Source organism: Apteryx mantelli, chromosome 6 (genome assembly GCF_036417845.1).
Source record: "Apteryx mantelli isolate bAptMan1 chromosome 6, bAptMan1.hap1, whole genome shotgun sequence".
Taxonomy (NCBI): Eukaryota; Metazoa; Chordata; class Aves; order Apterygiformes; family Apterygidae; genus Apteryx; species Apteryx mantelli.
Genome location: NC_089983.1, coordinates 12,435,118 through 12,451,275, shown reverse-complemented (window position 1 = coordinate 12,451,275; position 16,158 = coordinate 12,435,118). Strand labels below are relative to the sequence as shown.

At 38.2% G+C, this 16,158-nt stretch overlaps 1 protein-coding gene across 4 annotated transcripts in view; it reads left to right on the top strand.

The window, feature by feature from the left end:
• Nucleotides 1-16,158, top strand: part of RAPH1 (Ras association (RalGDS/AF-6) and pleckstrin homology domains 1) — a 98,885-nt gene that overhangs the window by 18,916 nt on the left and 63,811 nt on the right. For 2 of the 4 annotated variants that reach the window (XM_067298764.1, XM_067298767.1), the window contains exon 1: nucleotides 15,464-15,553. The exons of 1 other annotated variant lie outside the window; for it this stretch is intronic. In XM_067298764.1, coding sequence (XP_067154865.1) covers nucleotides 15,536-15,553 — 18 coding nt within the window. In that variant the 5' untranslated portion in view covers nucleotides 15,464-15,535. Of the gene's footprint in view, nucleotides 1-8,138; nucleotides 8,178-15,463; nucleotides 15,554-16,158 lie in introns of those variants that run through there. One more of the 4 variants, XM_067298765.1, reaches the window with a different exon arrangement.

Sequence of the window (16,158 nt, the reverse complement as noted above, 5' to 3'; positions counted from 1 at the left end):
GGTATGCTAGGCTGTAACTCCTATCAGCAAAGCTTCGTAAATTCAATGGAAAGATGATAGGGAGAACTTGCCAGCAAGTTCTTGAATGGGGGTTTAGAGATGTAGAGGCAGATGGAAAAACAGTAGAACCAATGAAAATACTTCCTTGATTTCTGTTTAAGCTTCATTATCTATCCTTCAATGGTGCTGCTTTTTTGGTTAGTTCTGCTTGAGGTAGACAGCTAACATTCAAGTGTAGTAGCTTACTTTACAAAAAATGCTGGAAATTAAAACTATTTTGGCCAATTCCTATCTTGCTGTTAGTAATGCAAGAAAATAAGACTGTAGGTATTGGAAAGTTCCACAAATTTCTGTGTCTGCATAAATTTTTTCATTAATACAGAAAGCGGGGTGAGAGGCAAACACAGTTTGGAAATTATTTTGCTTTTAGATATTAAGGTGCTAATGAATAAAGATACATATTGTAATGTTGCTTTTAAACTGGCCTGCCATCTACGTTTTAAATAGCTATTTCTGTTGCTTTGTGTCTTACTTCAGCTATAGCAAATTATTGCAGATCAGTTTGATCTTGCCAACCCTTGTCCTTAACAAGATGTGAATGTGTGCCAAGTAATTACCATTTCTGGTGTCACAAATGACATTCTTACACAGTGTGGTCAACTTAGTACAGCTGCTTTCAGCAGTAGAAAAAATCAACTGTGGTACACATTCTACGTCTACTGTGTTATTCTGGAGTTTATTCATCTGGCTCAATCCTTAGAGAGGTCTTTATACCAAAGAAGATATTTTCGAGGAAACAAAAATAATTGTTCTTTTGGGATGTTCTGAAAAAAAACACTCTTCAGTCTGAGGCCTGCCAAATTGTTACACAGCTGTTAAGATGATATAATGGTTTTTTGTTTGACTAAGGACATAAATACGAACTTCCTTCCTCCTGCATTTATATTTATTCTAGAATGCAGAATTTGTGATAAATTTCTTCCAATTTCTGTTGAGGGAGAGTCCCTATAAAATGCATACAAGCTTACACATATAGTTGATATTTGCTTATGAAATGGGTGACCTAATTTCCATGAACTGGATATAACCTCCTCCCTCAGTTCTGCCAAAAAAAAAAAAAAAAAAAAAAAAAGCATGGCCAGAATAAGAGTTTGTCCTGGTTTATGTTGCAGAAAAATACTCAACTTAGAATTATTGACTGGAATACCCTTAATCTCAGGAGGCATTCACCATGGTTAAGTTTAAATAGAGCTTTTTTAGGCAGACTTCTAAAATGGACTCGTAGTGGCTAGTAGATTGTCTTGTTTGTGCACGTAAGGTATTCCTGCATTTGTTGAGAGCCATGTTTCCTGCTGCTCGCCAAACTATACTGAAGGAAATGACTGCACTGGTGATCAGCTCCACGGACACAGGCTTAAGTATTTTAGAAAGGAACTGAGACTGGCTGTAGCGATACTGTAAACAGAGATAGTATTTTTGCCTTAGGAAGGGCATGGTTCTTCGAGCAAGATGTGAATTCAGTAAATGTTACAGTATAATCCCATTCTAAGCCCTGCTTTTTCTAATTAATTTTTAATTCTTAGAAGTTGCATATAGTTGTTCTTGTAGGAAGGACAGGAATTTTTATGCAGAAAAAAAAGAGGTAGCTTGTGTTAATACACCTATAATAGTTTGGGTTTTTTGTTTTTTTTTTTTTAAACAATATTCTTGTAATATCATTTCCCTTGCAGTCAGGAAAGGAAATATGAAGGAATTATTAAAAAAAAAAAAAAAAGAAGACTATTTGAGAGGAATCATCTGTAGAGTTAATCTGCTTGCACTATTTTCCATTTTCAGTTGAATTCAGGTGAGAATGAAGCTTGATGGTTTCTGGTATTACCGTGCTATGGCAAAAAGAGATATTTGTTTCTTGAGAAACTGTTGCTTGCTTGAAGTTTTCTAAAGTGTGTAGTTTTGATTTTCAGTTATGTAAAAATGTCATGATATATACTTTTCATGGTATATGCTTTTTGTGAGATCACCTTTAGAGCCAGATGTGGAAATGTTCCATTTCTAAAAACTGTGTTGAAAAGGTTCTTACCACTGGTAAGATACTGAAAAAGTTAATATCTTGGACTCCTTTTTTCTGGTCTTCTCAGTATCCTGATCTGTCAAATCTTGCTTTGATAATACAGCAACTGAGACTGAGAGAACCCTTTCTTAAGGAAGGATTTTCATTGTAACAGCAGAAAATATCAGTGATACCGGATGATGATTAGAAGTCTTCAGAACACAAGGACTAAAAAACATCTTACATATTTTATCAGCAATATAAATGTATTTTCACAAAAATGAGATTAGTTTTTTTTCTTTAGCATGTATGATCTTGAAATTTAAAAAGGCAATCAAGGATAGCAGGCAAATTGAGATGTCATGAAAATACAGTAAGAAGAAGTTTGCTGCAACAGTGTGCCACCCTGCAAATGGTTTTGTATTTTAATTCAAGGATTGATTTAGGGTCTCATACTTGAGATTACACTTATTACAAGATTACTGATATTTCCTGAATTAGTAGTGCGATAGAAGGAAAACTGCTGCTGATTTCTAGCTAGCCAGGAAGTATGCAGGATGTTTCACTTTTAGTAGGCACTTGAATGTGATCTCCAGCTCCCAAGGGAAGGCTGTAATTAGGGCTGCTTTGAGGTACAAAGAGCCACTACTGGGCAACCCACAAAGTGAAATGGGAACTCCCGTAGTTGAGTGGAGAAAAGACAAGGCACCTGCTTGCTGTGGAATTGCTGCTTAAAGGACAGGAAGACAGCCTGTACGTTGTTTTTGAAATATCCGTGATTTAGTACTTGTTAAAACGTGCTGCCTGAAGGTTTTTTCGCTTATGTGTGGATGTGTAGCTGCAAATGCACTGGATTAAGTTTAAGATTAGAGTTAATTTAGAATTAAATTTAAGATAAGAAGTGGTAGCTAAGGTGGGGAGACCAAACCCCTGCTTTAAATGACAATCAGCTGATTTCCTCCCTCCTCCTCCCTCCCCCTCCCCCCAGTGTATCTTGTGAAACTACACCCAGAGTGGAGAGTGTAGTTAGCTGGTACCCTTGGAGTGCTGAGCTCTGTACACCGGTTTTGAGCATGTTAGAACAAAAATCTTCTATGCTGTTTTTTGAGTCAAGGAAGCCTCAAGAGTGATAGTGAGACCTTCTGTCTTACCTGGGCTTTCATGGTGCCAGCCAAGGAAAAGGGAAGTGGTTGTTTTTCCTTCTCCAGGAAGTGGAATTCAGAGGACCCCTTTACATTTCCATAAGGGACCTACCTTGAAATGGTTTGCAGGAAGTAAGGAAAAGGTCATTGCAAACACTGGGGGAAAAAAAAAAGTCCGTCTTTAGTTCTGATTAAGGTTCTATTTAAAATCTTACAGTTAGATCAGGGATCTATAACAGAGTATTTCTTTTAAGTCCTCTTTACACTAAGTGAAGGTCTAGCAGAAGATATTTTGAAAGCCTCGTTCCAAAGGAATTCTGCAGTCTTGACTCTGACTGGCAATCTGGGGAAAAAGTTAAAAGTTTTCTTGCCTGAATTACTCCAGACTTAGCTTGGCACTGTTGATATCTGCTCATTATATACAATGAATGCTTTAGATAATGAAAAATTATAATGACTTCTAACTTTATGGAATTGGTAGTAAACTGCTCCAAGAATGTCTCATTTGGGAACAGCTGTAATTGTGTGAAGGAGCATCTACATATGAGGACAGAATGTCCTGTCTCTTTCTGGTAATTTGGGTAAACTGTGCTACAAATACAGGCCAAAAAGTACTTTTCCTGTTAGTCTTAAGTGTGAGCCATTTCAAACTGCCTTTTCTACTGGAATTTGTGTTGCAACAAGTATTCATTCGTACCCTCTGTGTCATCAGTTCTGTGAGGCATTTTAACAGAGCAATGCCTTGCTCATGCACAGAATGTTTCAGTGTTATAAATACTGCAAACTAATCTAGTGAATAAATAACTTATATTGGCAAGAAAGTTTACTGGTTGCACTTGTTTCATTCAGGAAACTGATTTAAACTTGCAGTAGTCAGAAGACTTGCTGCTGCAGGTCTGACTACGCCGGGGTCTTTGTTCATATAAGGTCCTCTTTAATTCCCCCCCACCCCCCATCTTAATCAAATCTTCTTAGCATAGTTGTACTGGCAAGAGAGTTGTATTAAGTTGTAGGTTCCCCTGTCAGATAATCTCCTGTGCTTTACTCTTCTCCATGCGCTTTCTTTCTCTCTTCCTCATACGTATGCCGTTTGCTTATTTCAGCCGAATGTTCTCAGGCAAGAAGAGTGAACAAACAAAGATGTTTGCGTGCGTTGCCTTTGGGCTGGTTCTGATGCAACTGATTCCACAGATATCTGCAAGGTGCTGTGCTTGTGAAATAAGTTTCCAGTTCCCAGAAATGTCCAAACAATGCTTGTAAGCATTAAATAAAACAGTGCAATAGGGAAACCACTTTTTCTGTATTTAACCTATAATTTGAAAACTCTATGTAATTATTGGCATGGGGCATGCTATGTATGGTGTGTCCTCATATTTTGTGCCTCTGTGCTAAAGAGGTCACACTGGAGGTTTTCTGAATTAAAACTTACTAATGTGTTTAAGGATTGTACCAACATCATGCTCTAGACTTGTTGCAAGATGTTCCAATCTCTATTTAAAAGTAGTCTTTTCCAGAGGTTAGCTTGATTTCTGAAAAGTACTAAAGCCTTAAATGTTTATAATGAAAAGCCCAAGCATTAAATATGCTTTCAGCTAGTCATGTACTTCTTCATTTTATTGGATTTTGTAAAAATTGACTCATTCTTAATATAAATAAATGCAAATGCAATAAACTATGGGAAGTAGGTATTTAAGTGTTGTGCACATGTGCTTTCATATTCCCTACAGTAGGTTACATTTGAAGTTTTCTCTGTGCTGATTGAAAAGATACCCTTTTCTACTTATGAACTTAATAATGTAAGCCAAGTGTTTGAATTTTTTTTTAATAGGTTCTGGGAGCTAGCAGTGATTTTAAGTTACAGGTAAGCCAGTCTGAGAGCTTGCTGCTGCCAAAAATGGGAAGTCCAACTTGTTTCCTTCTCTGTTCCTTCTCCCAGCCGGGAGTGAATGAACCCAAAAAGAATACATTGGCTCTAATATTTGTCCAGTGCCCGGGTAATCCATTTCTACTTACTAATGCAATAGAAAGCTATTTTGGGTGTTGGAGTATCGAGTGAGTATTCTGGTGGTTCAGAAGACTGAGTAGGCTCAGTGCTGTTTCTGAGCAAAGTTGCTGGTGGGATGGAGAAGAAGGGAGAGTTCTTCCTTATCCTGACCACAGGGAGGCATTAGGCTGGCTCAAGCTATAATGTGTAAGTTGTTGCTTTTAGCTGTAGGAGTTGGTTGGAGGATTGTTTTATTTTGTTTTGTTTTTTGTTAAAGGCTTTGAGGAAAGTGTGTGGAAATATTTTTCCAAAAACTCATTTGGAAAGAACTGTAGACAGTTTTCCTCTGGAAGACAGAGAAGAATAATTTTACAGCGTTGTTGCTTCTGAGCCAGCTGTTAGGGTTTTTTTTTAAATACAAAGAACACATCTATCTGAACTATGCTGGATTTTTTTGAAATATCCTACAACTCCTAAATGCTGAGAACAGTAATAAACTGCCTGAATTTCTCAAATGCTTTGCTAAAAATAAACATTTGTAGATTTCCCCAGCTGATATAGTTGAAGATTCATTTGATGAATGAATTGATCTTGCAGAGTAATTCAGGCTAGCAGTAGGCTGTCACTTCTTCAGTGGCATATGCTCCTGAGGATAGGTTAAACTGAAGGATTCGGTATTAGAAATATCTTAACATCTTGATGCTCAGCCTGTTCATCTGAACAGGCTGTATATTTATCCTAGAAGCAGGAGAAGGAAGCAAATGCTGCCGCTCCTCCCTTCCGATGTGAATGGAACTGTTGAGTAGGCGCTGGGCGGTGTATGCTTGTAGGTGAATTCCCCTCTGAAGGGGCAAGTACAAATGGGCTGCCACCTCCAGCATGTTCCACAGCCTGCTCCAGCTTTGTTTTTCCTGGGCAACTTTAGAGCAGGCTGTAAGGATTGTTTTGGAAGTAGTTCCCGTCTGTTTTGAGAAACAGACAGCTTGGACTCACCGGTGGCTTTTTCCTAGTTAGCATGTTCCCAATAAATGCAGCATGATGGAGGAGAGGCTCTGTGCCTGCCAGAAAGGATGGCAGTCAAAAAGTTGTTAATAATAAAAGAATTAATCCAGCCTGCAGTTCGCTGCTGAGGGCTCTTTAGGTAAGTGCTGCGTAGTGAAACTCCGGGCCATCCTGTGGAGTACAACTCTTTAACTTCTTGACAGCTACAAGGATGCTTGGTGATCCAATTCTGTTGCGATAGGAGGGTGTCTGTCCCAAAAATTGGTAAATGCCATGAAGTATCTCATTCTTGTTCCTATGAACTTGTGTCTCTTGGCACGGAAATGAGACTGCTGTACACTATTTTTCCATCACGGTGACCTTTGCTAAGAAGCTACAGTGTTTGAAAAGGCTCATTCACTTTTTATATTAAATAAAGGATTCTGCATGGAAAACACCTTGTTACCTTGTTATTTTCAGATGACTTCAAAAATAGCCATAAGTTACATCAGTCTGTGATTAAAAATTATGAGTTGTTTTTGTTTTATTTTGGGGTGTTTTTTAGTAAACTTTTCATTTATTTTCGTCAAACTTTGGCATTAGTTTTCTCATTGACATCTAAATCTGTCCGACCTTGGTTTATCACTTTAATACTGCATCAAACTTAGATGAGAGACAAGAATAACTGAATATTGAATGATAAAACTTGTAAGCATGCTTATATGTAAACTATAAAACATAAGATACAGCATATATATAAGTCTGTATGTATAATAGTTGCCGTTAGCCACCTGCTTAGGGTTACACACTGTGTTCCTTCACTGAGTAAAAAAGCTCAGTAGTTGGTTTTTTTGTTTGTTTGTTTTTTTACTGGTTTTAATCAAAAAGCTTTTTGCAAACAATCTTAAAACTTCTTGTATTCATGAATGGCAGTACTGAGACTGTCAGCTCACTATTTTTCACGGTTTCAGTAGCAAAGCGCTCTACGGTCTTGGTTTTTACATGCTAGAAGAGTTCCATTCACAAAACTGTGTGGTGGCGGCAGACTTCACAGACAGTAGTTGTTAATGTGGCTCAGGTACTGAGCTGTGTGGACGAGGTCTCTGCAGCTTAGGATCTGAGCAGTGTTTCTTAGGAGTGCTGACCTAATCCTGCAAATTTAAAACCTATTGTTTAAATTCCTTCTTTAACAAGAGCCAGCTGCCAGTGCTGCCTTCGATGGATAGAAAAGGGTAGGCTGAGCTACTGCATAGAAATTTCTTGCTCACTTTCTTAGTGGCATGGCTTCTACTTTTTTTTTCCCCTTTTTGCGAGGGAAGCTGATTTTCTTACCTTGTCAGGAATGTGTGTTCTAAAACATTGATTCTGTGTTAAATATTTACATAATCTCTACAGTTAAGTTCTAGATAAAGTCCCTTTGACATGCGTCAGTTGGTGCTTAACTGGCTTTTAGACTGCTCTAGCCTTTGACATAACAAAAACCTGCTTATGCTGAGGCTACTTTCTTGCTTTGTGCTTTTTTTTCAGGGAGTAGAGTCCCAGAAGTGGTGTTTTTTCCCCTTTCCATCCCTCACTCCATTCTTCCAAGATTTATTTAGAAACAGAAGTAATGCAGCTTTTCAGTACAAACATATATCTTTAGAGCCTGTCTTAAGTATACCAGATAAATTTCCTTAAATATTTCAAATGATTTTGAGTGTCACAAGGCTTATGTGATTGGAGATTAAGGGCAGTGTTCAGTAGGCAACACTTCTAGCTTCCTGTTAGCTGTCTGTGACAGATTTCATAGCTTTAAACCTCAAAATGCTAATACTGGTTTGAGTTATCATGTGGACTTTTTAGGTTAAGATAATTAATCCATCCTTCCAGAGGAAGGATGTGTAACTGACAATAGGAACAAAATCCCATGTGGAAAATGTCAAAACAATCTTTTTTTTTATGCAGACAGAAATATTTTGTCAGCTTTGTCCATTTTGAGAAACTTTGGAGAGAGCTTTTTCAGTGACATTCTGCCAAAATGGTAAGTAAGAATTAAGTTGTATTTTCAGTCTTTATCAGTGGTAAACATGGCATTCCCTGTATGTGCTCACAGACTTCCTCCTCTTTGGCAATTTGTGCAGGCTTTACTAGGTAATAGTGGTGGTGGAATTGTTACAGGCTCTGGCGCCCTGCTCGACCAGATGTCTCACAGCAATTGCTTTGTGGATTGAGATCACTTCTGGAATGGCTTGCTTCTTGAGGAGAAAAAGAGCAAGTGCTGAGAGGAGAAGTTGTGCAAGTGTAGGACTTCCTTCAAGGGAAAATTCTTTCTTGCCTGGTGGGGCTGTCAGAAAACAGTGTGGCTCCTTCCAGTATCAGCAAGGAGAAAGCTGAGTTGCAGTTAATGTAGGAGGAAGTTGGCCTTCTCTCCCATACTGCGTGAGAGGTTTATGATGATGTTGAAATTGTGCCTGATCCCCAGCAAGACCCAAGAGACGATGCTGACAAAGTACTCTCTTGGAGCAGTGGATCTTTTGCTGCTGTGAGATTGAGGAATATATTCTGCCCCGCCTGCAGATCCTGTGAAAGTGTTTTGTAATCCCTCTTTTTCATGCCACGTAGTTGCTCCCAAATTTCACTGTGTGGCAAAGGCCCCTGCAATCCAAGTGCCTCTCATCACCCAGACACCAGTGTTGGCTTACTGCCAAACAGTCCCCTGACTTTTCAGATCATATAGCACTGCCCTGTTTTGACGAACTTTCAGCCTTTCTTTCTGGTCTCTTAGGACTCATCACTGTCCAGTGCCCCACATCAGTGTTTTCCCATAGACTCACAGGGCTCCCTCTGTGCAGTCCTTTCAAGCCTCCCATAGGGCATAGCTTTTCTACAGAAAACCTCTCCCTACCTAGTATTTCTTTCTTCCATATATTGTCATGATGCAGTACCTTACATCCAGTTTTTCCTCTGCCAGAGTGGTTTCCCTTATCTGTCTTGTCCCTACATAGACGCAGCTTCTTCTGCATAGACATAGGTGATGGAAAAAAAAGTGCTGGGGATAGAAAGCAGTTTTATGTCCCTGCTGGCATTTTGGAATGAAGTTGGAGGGTGAAGGTTGACTGCCAATTTAAACTTTCACTTGATTCGGGTCTTATTAGTGGTTTAAAATACAAAATTAATTGAATTGGTGCAGCTTGTTGTTTAGATCTGTATATTTTTGTTTTGAGGTTTTTTTTGTTGTTGTTCTTTTGTTCAGGTTGCTGGGAGCAGGTTTAAACTAAATCGGGTGCCTTCTAAATTACATTTCTTTCTTTCTTTTGCTTTGAAATGGTTTCAGCCAAAAGATTATTTCTCTACTCTTCCTCTAAATGCATTTTATTCAAGTGATACTTCTTCAGTAATGTTTGTAATGGCTAACTGTTAGAACTATCATCAAAATGTGCTGACTCAAGAATGCTAAGAATGAAGCACAAATGTACTTTAGGTATATCAAACTTTTTTTTTAATGTGATGGTTTTTTTCTGGAGATGGTAGCTCCAGCTGTGTTGAAGGACAGCTGTTCCTCATGTAATCTTAATTCTTGCCAGAAATCCTAAATCAACTTCCAGTACATTGCAGTTGAGGTTAGCGTAAAGAATACACACCCTGATACAAAACACTCTATAAAGTGACCTGTAAAGCATGTTGATTATTTATCATAGCCAAAGCTCTACTCTTTCATTTTTGAGCTGTGGTTCATGGTCTGTCACTATGTCTTTGTTGAAAGGAATTTGGCAACTTCTCCTGAGTTGTACTAGATAGTATCCGCATTGTACAAATTGACAGTGTCTGGCATGGTATCTTAAGTGGGCATTGGCATAATGATTATTTTTAACCTTTGAGAGGATCTCTTGGAAAAAAAAAAAATTCAACTTTGCAGAGTCCAAGTATTGTCTAACTCTCCAAAACATCCATTAGCTCAAAGTCTTATGAGGAAATACGCTCATCTGCGTTGTAATTTAACCTATGACCTAAGCGTTTTTCTCACACCTTCCTCTTCCTAGTTAGTTTAATTTTTCATGTATGCCATCTTCCATAAGTATTGTAAGATGTCTAGCTTTGAACAAGTAGTTTGCAGTTAATTGCTTAATTTTGCTTTATTATAATTGAAAGACAGTGTAGTATATGTCTGAAAATGACCTTCTTTGAGCATTTATTCCTGGTGGAAGAAGACCCTGTGCTGGCGTAATAGACTGGCCTGTAGAGAAGTTTGAATTCTGTAGTGACTGGTCAGCAAGTGCTTCTTGTCAAGTGCAGGGTGAGCTGAAAAGTGCTGCCATTAGTGTGGTGATTGTTAGTGGGCACAGCTACAAGAAGATTTGGGTGCCTGAACTTTCCTGGGATCTGCAAGTAAAGTCAAATGCTAAAACAAAATTCATTGCTATTCTTAATTTGCTGATTTGGGGGGGGGGGGGGTCTTGAGTTTTGTTTTGTTTTTTGATTTTTATTTATTTATTTTTTCCTGGAATAGGTGAGGCTGCAGGTGGCAAGTACGTTCATGATTTGAATTGTGCCTCCCAGTGCTAGTTGCTAATTATGCTTCTGTGGATCGAAGAGAAGATGAGCAATGCAGTGCAATAGACTGGGTAGCTGTGGGACTGTCGTTTGGGGGTGGGCAGAATGGCCTGAAGGTACAGCACTTGTGCACAGGCTAATCACACCTGCTTCTGCTGCATCATTAAACTAGTGCTTAGTTTAGTGTTGGTAGTGAAGTGATTTCCTTTAAATGCAGCTGACAAGTGTTTTTCAGTGCCCATCAAGTTTGTCTCTGGGTGTATACAAAGCCATCTTTACATGCTGTGTGTCTTTAACGTGTTCTTCGAGGCATCTCCTACAGCACGCATCCCTTCATGCAGTTTCATGCAGCTTCCTACAGTTGCACAGTGCTCCTGAATTAAGAGGTTTCTCTTCCTTTTTCGCTAGGTTTCCTAACCAAACATACCAACATAGAAGTAGCTCTTTTTGCATTGCCTGCAAATAGAATAGGCAATATAACGTGCGTTTTGAACAGCAAGGACAGAGGTGGGCCTCTTGCATTGTGTCTGTGAATGGGAAAGAGTAAATAAGAAGGTAGGTCTGCATCACAAAAAAGGTGTTTTGCTTACTTCTCAGTTGAATTTTTATTTTGAAGGCTGTTGTGTGGCCCACATACAGAATAAGGTAGCCTTGGTTTTGTTGTGTTTTATTGCTTGTTCTTTTTGCTTCCATAGTAATTCACTCAAAACATCAGCAGCTCTGGGGGGGAGAGAAGGCCAAATGAGGCGCAGCAGAAGTAGCTGCAATTTTCTTTGAAAAATTTGTTGGATGCTTCAGATCATCGTTTGGACTGGTGCAGGCAGTATGTCTATAAACATTGTTCCTACTGCAAAATGAGAACAGGTTGATTGTGTGTCTATGTGTTTTTAGTCAGATTTTATGTTCTGTTACATGGAAAATGCTGCTAAAGATGCAGTTACAAATGTAGGCAGCTTTCCTTGTTCTGTCTTACCAAACCTTGAGCAATTTGCTTTGTTTTCCTTGCCTTGGCCCTCATCTCTAAAATGGAAGTGGTAGTTCTCATATGTTCTTTTGTTTCTTTTTTTCTTTAGAAATCCAAAGGAACAAGTTTTCAAAGGAAAGGCTATGTATTATTGAGTTACAATATTAAAAAAGTAGTTAAAAAAAAAAAAAAAAAAGCTAGAGCAGCAGTGGTTGGTCTCTTAAAAGTGCATAAGGTTTAAAGACCATAAAAAGAAATTGCTGTGTAATCTAATTTGTTGAGCAAAACCAAACTACCTGTACTGTAGGCTGGCAAAGTAAGCAGCCTTGTCAAGAAATGGAGGAGATGCTGATATTCAGTACAGCTAGAAATTATAAGGCTTTGTTCAAATGCATTGTGGAAATCTTCCTTCTCTCAATGTCTGGTGTGCATTTGCTGATAAATGTATACCATGATGTTAAAAAAGGCTGTTTTTTTTTAACTGAATCATTAAGCCTTTGGGAAGCTTCAATAGATGTTCTTTATTTTTTTCCTAAGTGTATAATATAAGCTTTAGTGGAGCTTCAGGCTGGCTGATCATGGTGAGGCTTTTCTCCCCCCCCCCCCTTTTTTTTCCCCAGGCCTTAGGATAGGTACACTTCTGGATCTGTCTGTTCATCCCCTTCCTTTGTGTACCCTGGGGACAGCAGGACTGCTTGCATTGCCCGTAGTGTTCTCATATCACTGCAGCTGTGCGTTAGGATAGTAACTATAACTGAATATTATACTTCAGGACTTAAGTGAACTGCCTGCTGAGATCAGGAATAGTTGTCTTCTCCCTGTGCTGCTGCCCATCTTTCCCTCTCCTCTCTCTTTTCACAATTAATGAGATATTAGGGGAGGTGTATGTTTTTTCTGAAATGTTTGGTCACAGCTAGAGTTACCAGTACTCTGAGGTAGAGTGGGGAAACCTTTTTTAGATGCCTGCGCAGCACGCCTTGCTGTGCACTCAAATTAGTGGCAAGAGTGGGCTGAAGTCTGTTCCATCTCTCTCTGCCAGGTCAGACTGGCAAGAAATGTCTGAGGTCTTTTTCCTTCCTTACCAATATGGACCAAGGCTCACTTCTAAGGGGCGTCTGGAATTTATTTTGCTAAATAATTTTTTGCCTGTTGTAGAAGCTCCATCAATCTTCAGCATCTCTGCTGTTCTCTCTTCTGATGAATAAAACGCTGTTCTTGTCAGTGTATCTGAGCCAAGCTAATAGTCTGCAACATACAGACAGTGTGATTTTAAGGATTTGTAGGAAGCTTCTGGAAGAAAAACTCAAGGCTGGAATAGAAGCGCTTGTTGCGAGTCACTTGTGTTTTTTCATCAGATAAGAAAGATCCTTTTTAATGATTACTTAGTCAAGGAAAACTTGCTATCTATCTAGAAACCTGTAAGATTGACCTGGTTGTATATTTATGCTTTCAAATACTGTTGTGAGCATGTTCAAGGTATGTTGGCTGGAGTCAAGTATAACTAACCCACTTTAATAAGCCTCGAGTTTGTTCATTCTCAAATTACGTAATAAAGCTTAGCTTGACTAGGAGACCCCTTTTGGATTTCTGTCTGTTGCCAAGGTTGCAGCTGCTCTAAGGTGTTTTTGTTTCAGTTATAATACAATATGCACCCTCTGTCTGCTTCCTACTAATACTTTTAAAAGATTTCAGTTATTTAAAAATTTTAATTTACAGATTGCAGCCACGTACCATTCTTGAAGTCATTGCTAAGTAAGACTGTATTTTCTTTTTGAATTAAAATTAGGTTTGCCTCTTTTTCTGCATCTACTTGTTACTGTTTGTTAATCTTTTTTGGACATGATGTTCCAAAGCTAAAACTGAATGGGAAAAGAGGCTACAACAGTGTGTGTGTTGTGACAACTGCATAATGAAGATTCTGGAAAATCTGAACTGATACATGTTTTTTTTAAATACATATGTTTGCCTATTGAAGGTAGTAGAATATACTTTCATATATATTTAACTATATATATTTTCCATTCACAACTTCATCCTCTTTTCATACTGAAAATTTGGACAAATTGGTAACACTAAGATGTTGGCTTCAGCAGCTGTGAGGGATGTTCTTTTAGAAAACACCTGTATTTCTACCCTCCTCTTAACTAGAAGTTTTTTCAAAAATATTTTTAAGGACAACTTCTGTTCTTCTGATCTCTGTTGAAGCAGTATTTCAAAACTGTCTTCAGGTTGTCTTCACAAAGGATCTACTGTGAGACTTAATGCAGTCTAAGATGCTCTTTTTATGGAAATTAATTTAATATCCACTTGGGTTCTTTGGCTGGAATCTTGGTTCAGGAAACTGAAGGCAGTGATTGATAAAGCTCTTTCTTTTCAAGGGAGCATCTGTTTGGCTAGATGAGAGGCAGGCACTGAAATATACTGGGTGGAATAAAGGTTTTACTGTGTGCCTTTTCTGTAGAGCAAATTTCAGATGCAATTAGACAGTTAGATCCTTCAGTAAAAGTTTTGGTATTTTAGTGTCCTCTCTCTTTTACAAAGAAAAATCTTTTAAATATGTTTTGGTGTACAAGGGGTCACCTTATGGAGACTAACTTAAAATTTCAAGTTGCAATTACTGGAAGTTACAGTCAGTCTAATTAAGAAAATGGTCTGAGTGAGAACGAGAAAGCAGCCCTGTGTAACTTAGGATAGGCGTTGGCTTGATCCACCTTGCATTTTACCTTTCTTTTCAAGCTTTCGAACAAAGGAGGAGGGGGATATTTTGTGGAGTTTTTTGCTGTGGCATATCCACGGCATTTTCTCCTTTTGGTTGGAAATCAAGATGATGAAGTAAGTGTTCTAGCATCTTCGCTTTGTTTATTTCAGGAAATTGGTGGGTGCTTGTGTAAGCTGAAGTTAAAGGGAGAGCACAATTTTTGATCAAATACAAAGGGAATCGGTAGTTGTGGTGGATGTGAAACTGGGGAATTTTTTTCTCTCTTTTTTTTTTTTTTTTAGCCACTAGCCAAAAAGAGAGCTTTGTTCTTTCATATTTGTGTTGTCTATGAGAGGGCTTTGTTGTCTTACCCCTGCTAACACATTGTCTGCTTCAGCTTAAAGCTTGGGTGCCAAGTCTATGAAAACTAGGGTGCAATGTGGTGTCTTCCTGGGTAGAATCTCTGAGGTAGTTGTTGAACAGTCTTTTATAATCTGAAAGGCATAATAGCGCTCTCATAAACACCACTGAGTTTTAGAAAACCTGTATTTACAGTATACAGCACTGACGTGTTTTGGGGGATTCCAGGAATAGTGAGACAGTTTGCTTTGATGTCTCAGTTTGATTTCTGAATAAGACTTTTTTCTTCTTCCATTGCTTTTTCAAACCATTATTTCATTAATGGTTGCTGAAATTCATATAAGCTATGTGTTGCTACAAAATTTTATTCTAAACTGATAGATAATCTAAAGAAAAATATTTCTTAAAGGCTTAGCGAAAATGTTGTTGTTTGACTGGGCTTAAACACAAACAGCTAGAGGCAATGGCAAGTTCCTCTGTTTTTAAACTCTTGTACAGGCATGTGTTTAATTTCGGGAGTAGTGTTAAAAATCAGGCTGTATGTATTTCACTGAATAATTGTTACTTTCAACAGCTTTTAATTGATCTCTTATTGAAACTCTAGCCTGTATTTCCAGACAAAAGGATTTCTTTCCATGGTTTCAAAGATATATTCTTGCTTGTTTGCACAGATTGATGGGTAAGGGAAGGAAGATTATGGGGTGTCCATTTTTGCTCCTCCCAATTAAACCTGAAAATAAGGCCTTACAGCAAGGATGCCTGGTTTTCATACTTGCTGGATTTCTGCAGCCCAGAACAGCTGCTTGATGAAGTGAAAGACTTGAAAATGAAATATGTTCCAAAGGCACGTTGCTTTTTAAACTTTTTTTAAGCTTTTTGTAATGTATTTGTCTTTCCCAGCTGCATTGAATAATTGTCTTGTACATTTTATGTTCTGCTCATGACTTCCTATCTATCAAGAACAGGATTTATTGCTAAAGCTCAATGCCCTATTTTACTTTTGAACAAAATCTTAAAAATCATCCCCATGTACTAATTGAAAACTCAGTGTAAACTTTTCTGTTCTTTCCTTTTTGCCAATCCTATTTCCAGATTGCTACTAATTATCTAAGAACTAAGTAAGGAATGAAACAAAATCAGCTTTCCAAAGTAATGCTGACTCTCTTGCTTCCTTGGTAGTTGGGATGCGGTTGGATTTGACAGGGCAGATCAACTGAACTGTGGCAGATAGTGTTAATTGTAAACAAAGCATCTTTAATGAGATGAGGGGAAAAAAAAGAGGAGGAAACATATAGTAGACTTGGGTCAAAGGCTTATAAAAGTCACGTTATTAATAATAAAAAAAAAAAGAAGAAGAAAAAGAAAAACTAGCGACCAAGTACTGAAATATATTAATAGCTACGATTGCTTTACAAATCCTAATTAAACCCCTTCTTTGATCCTACATTG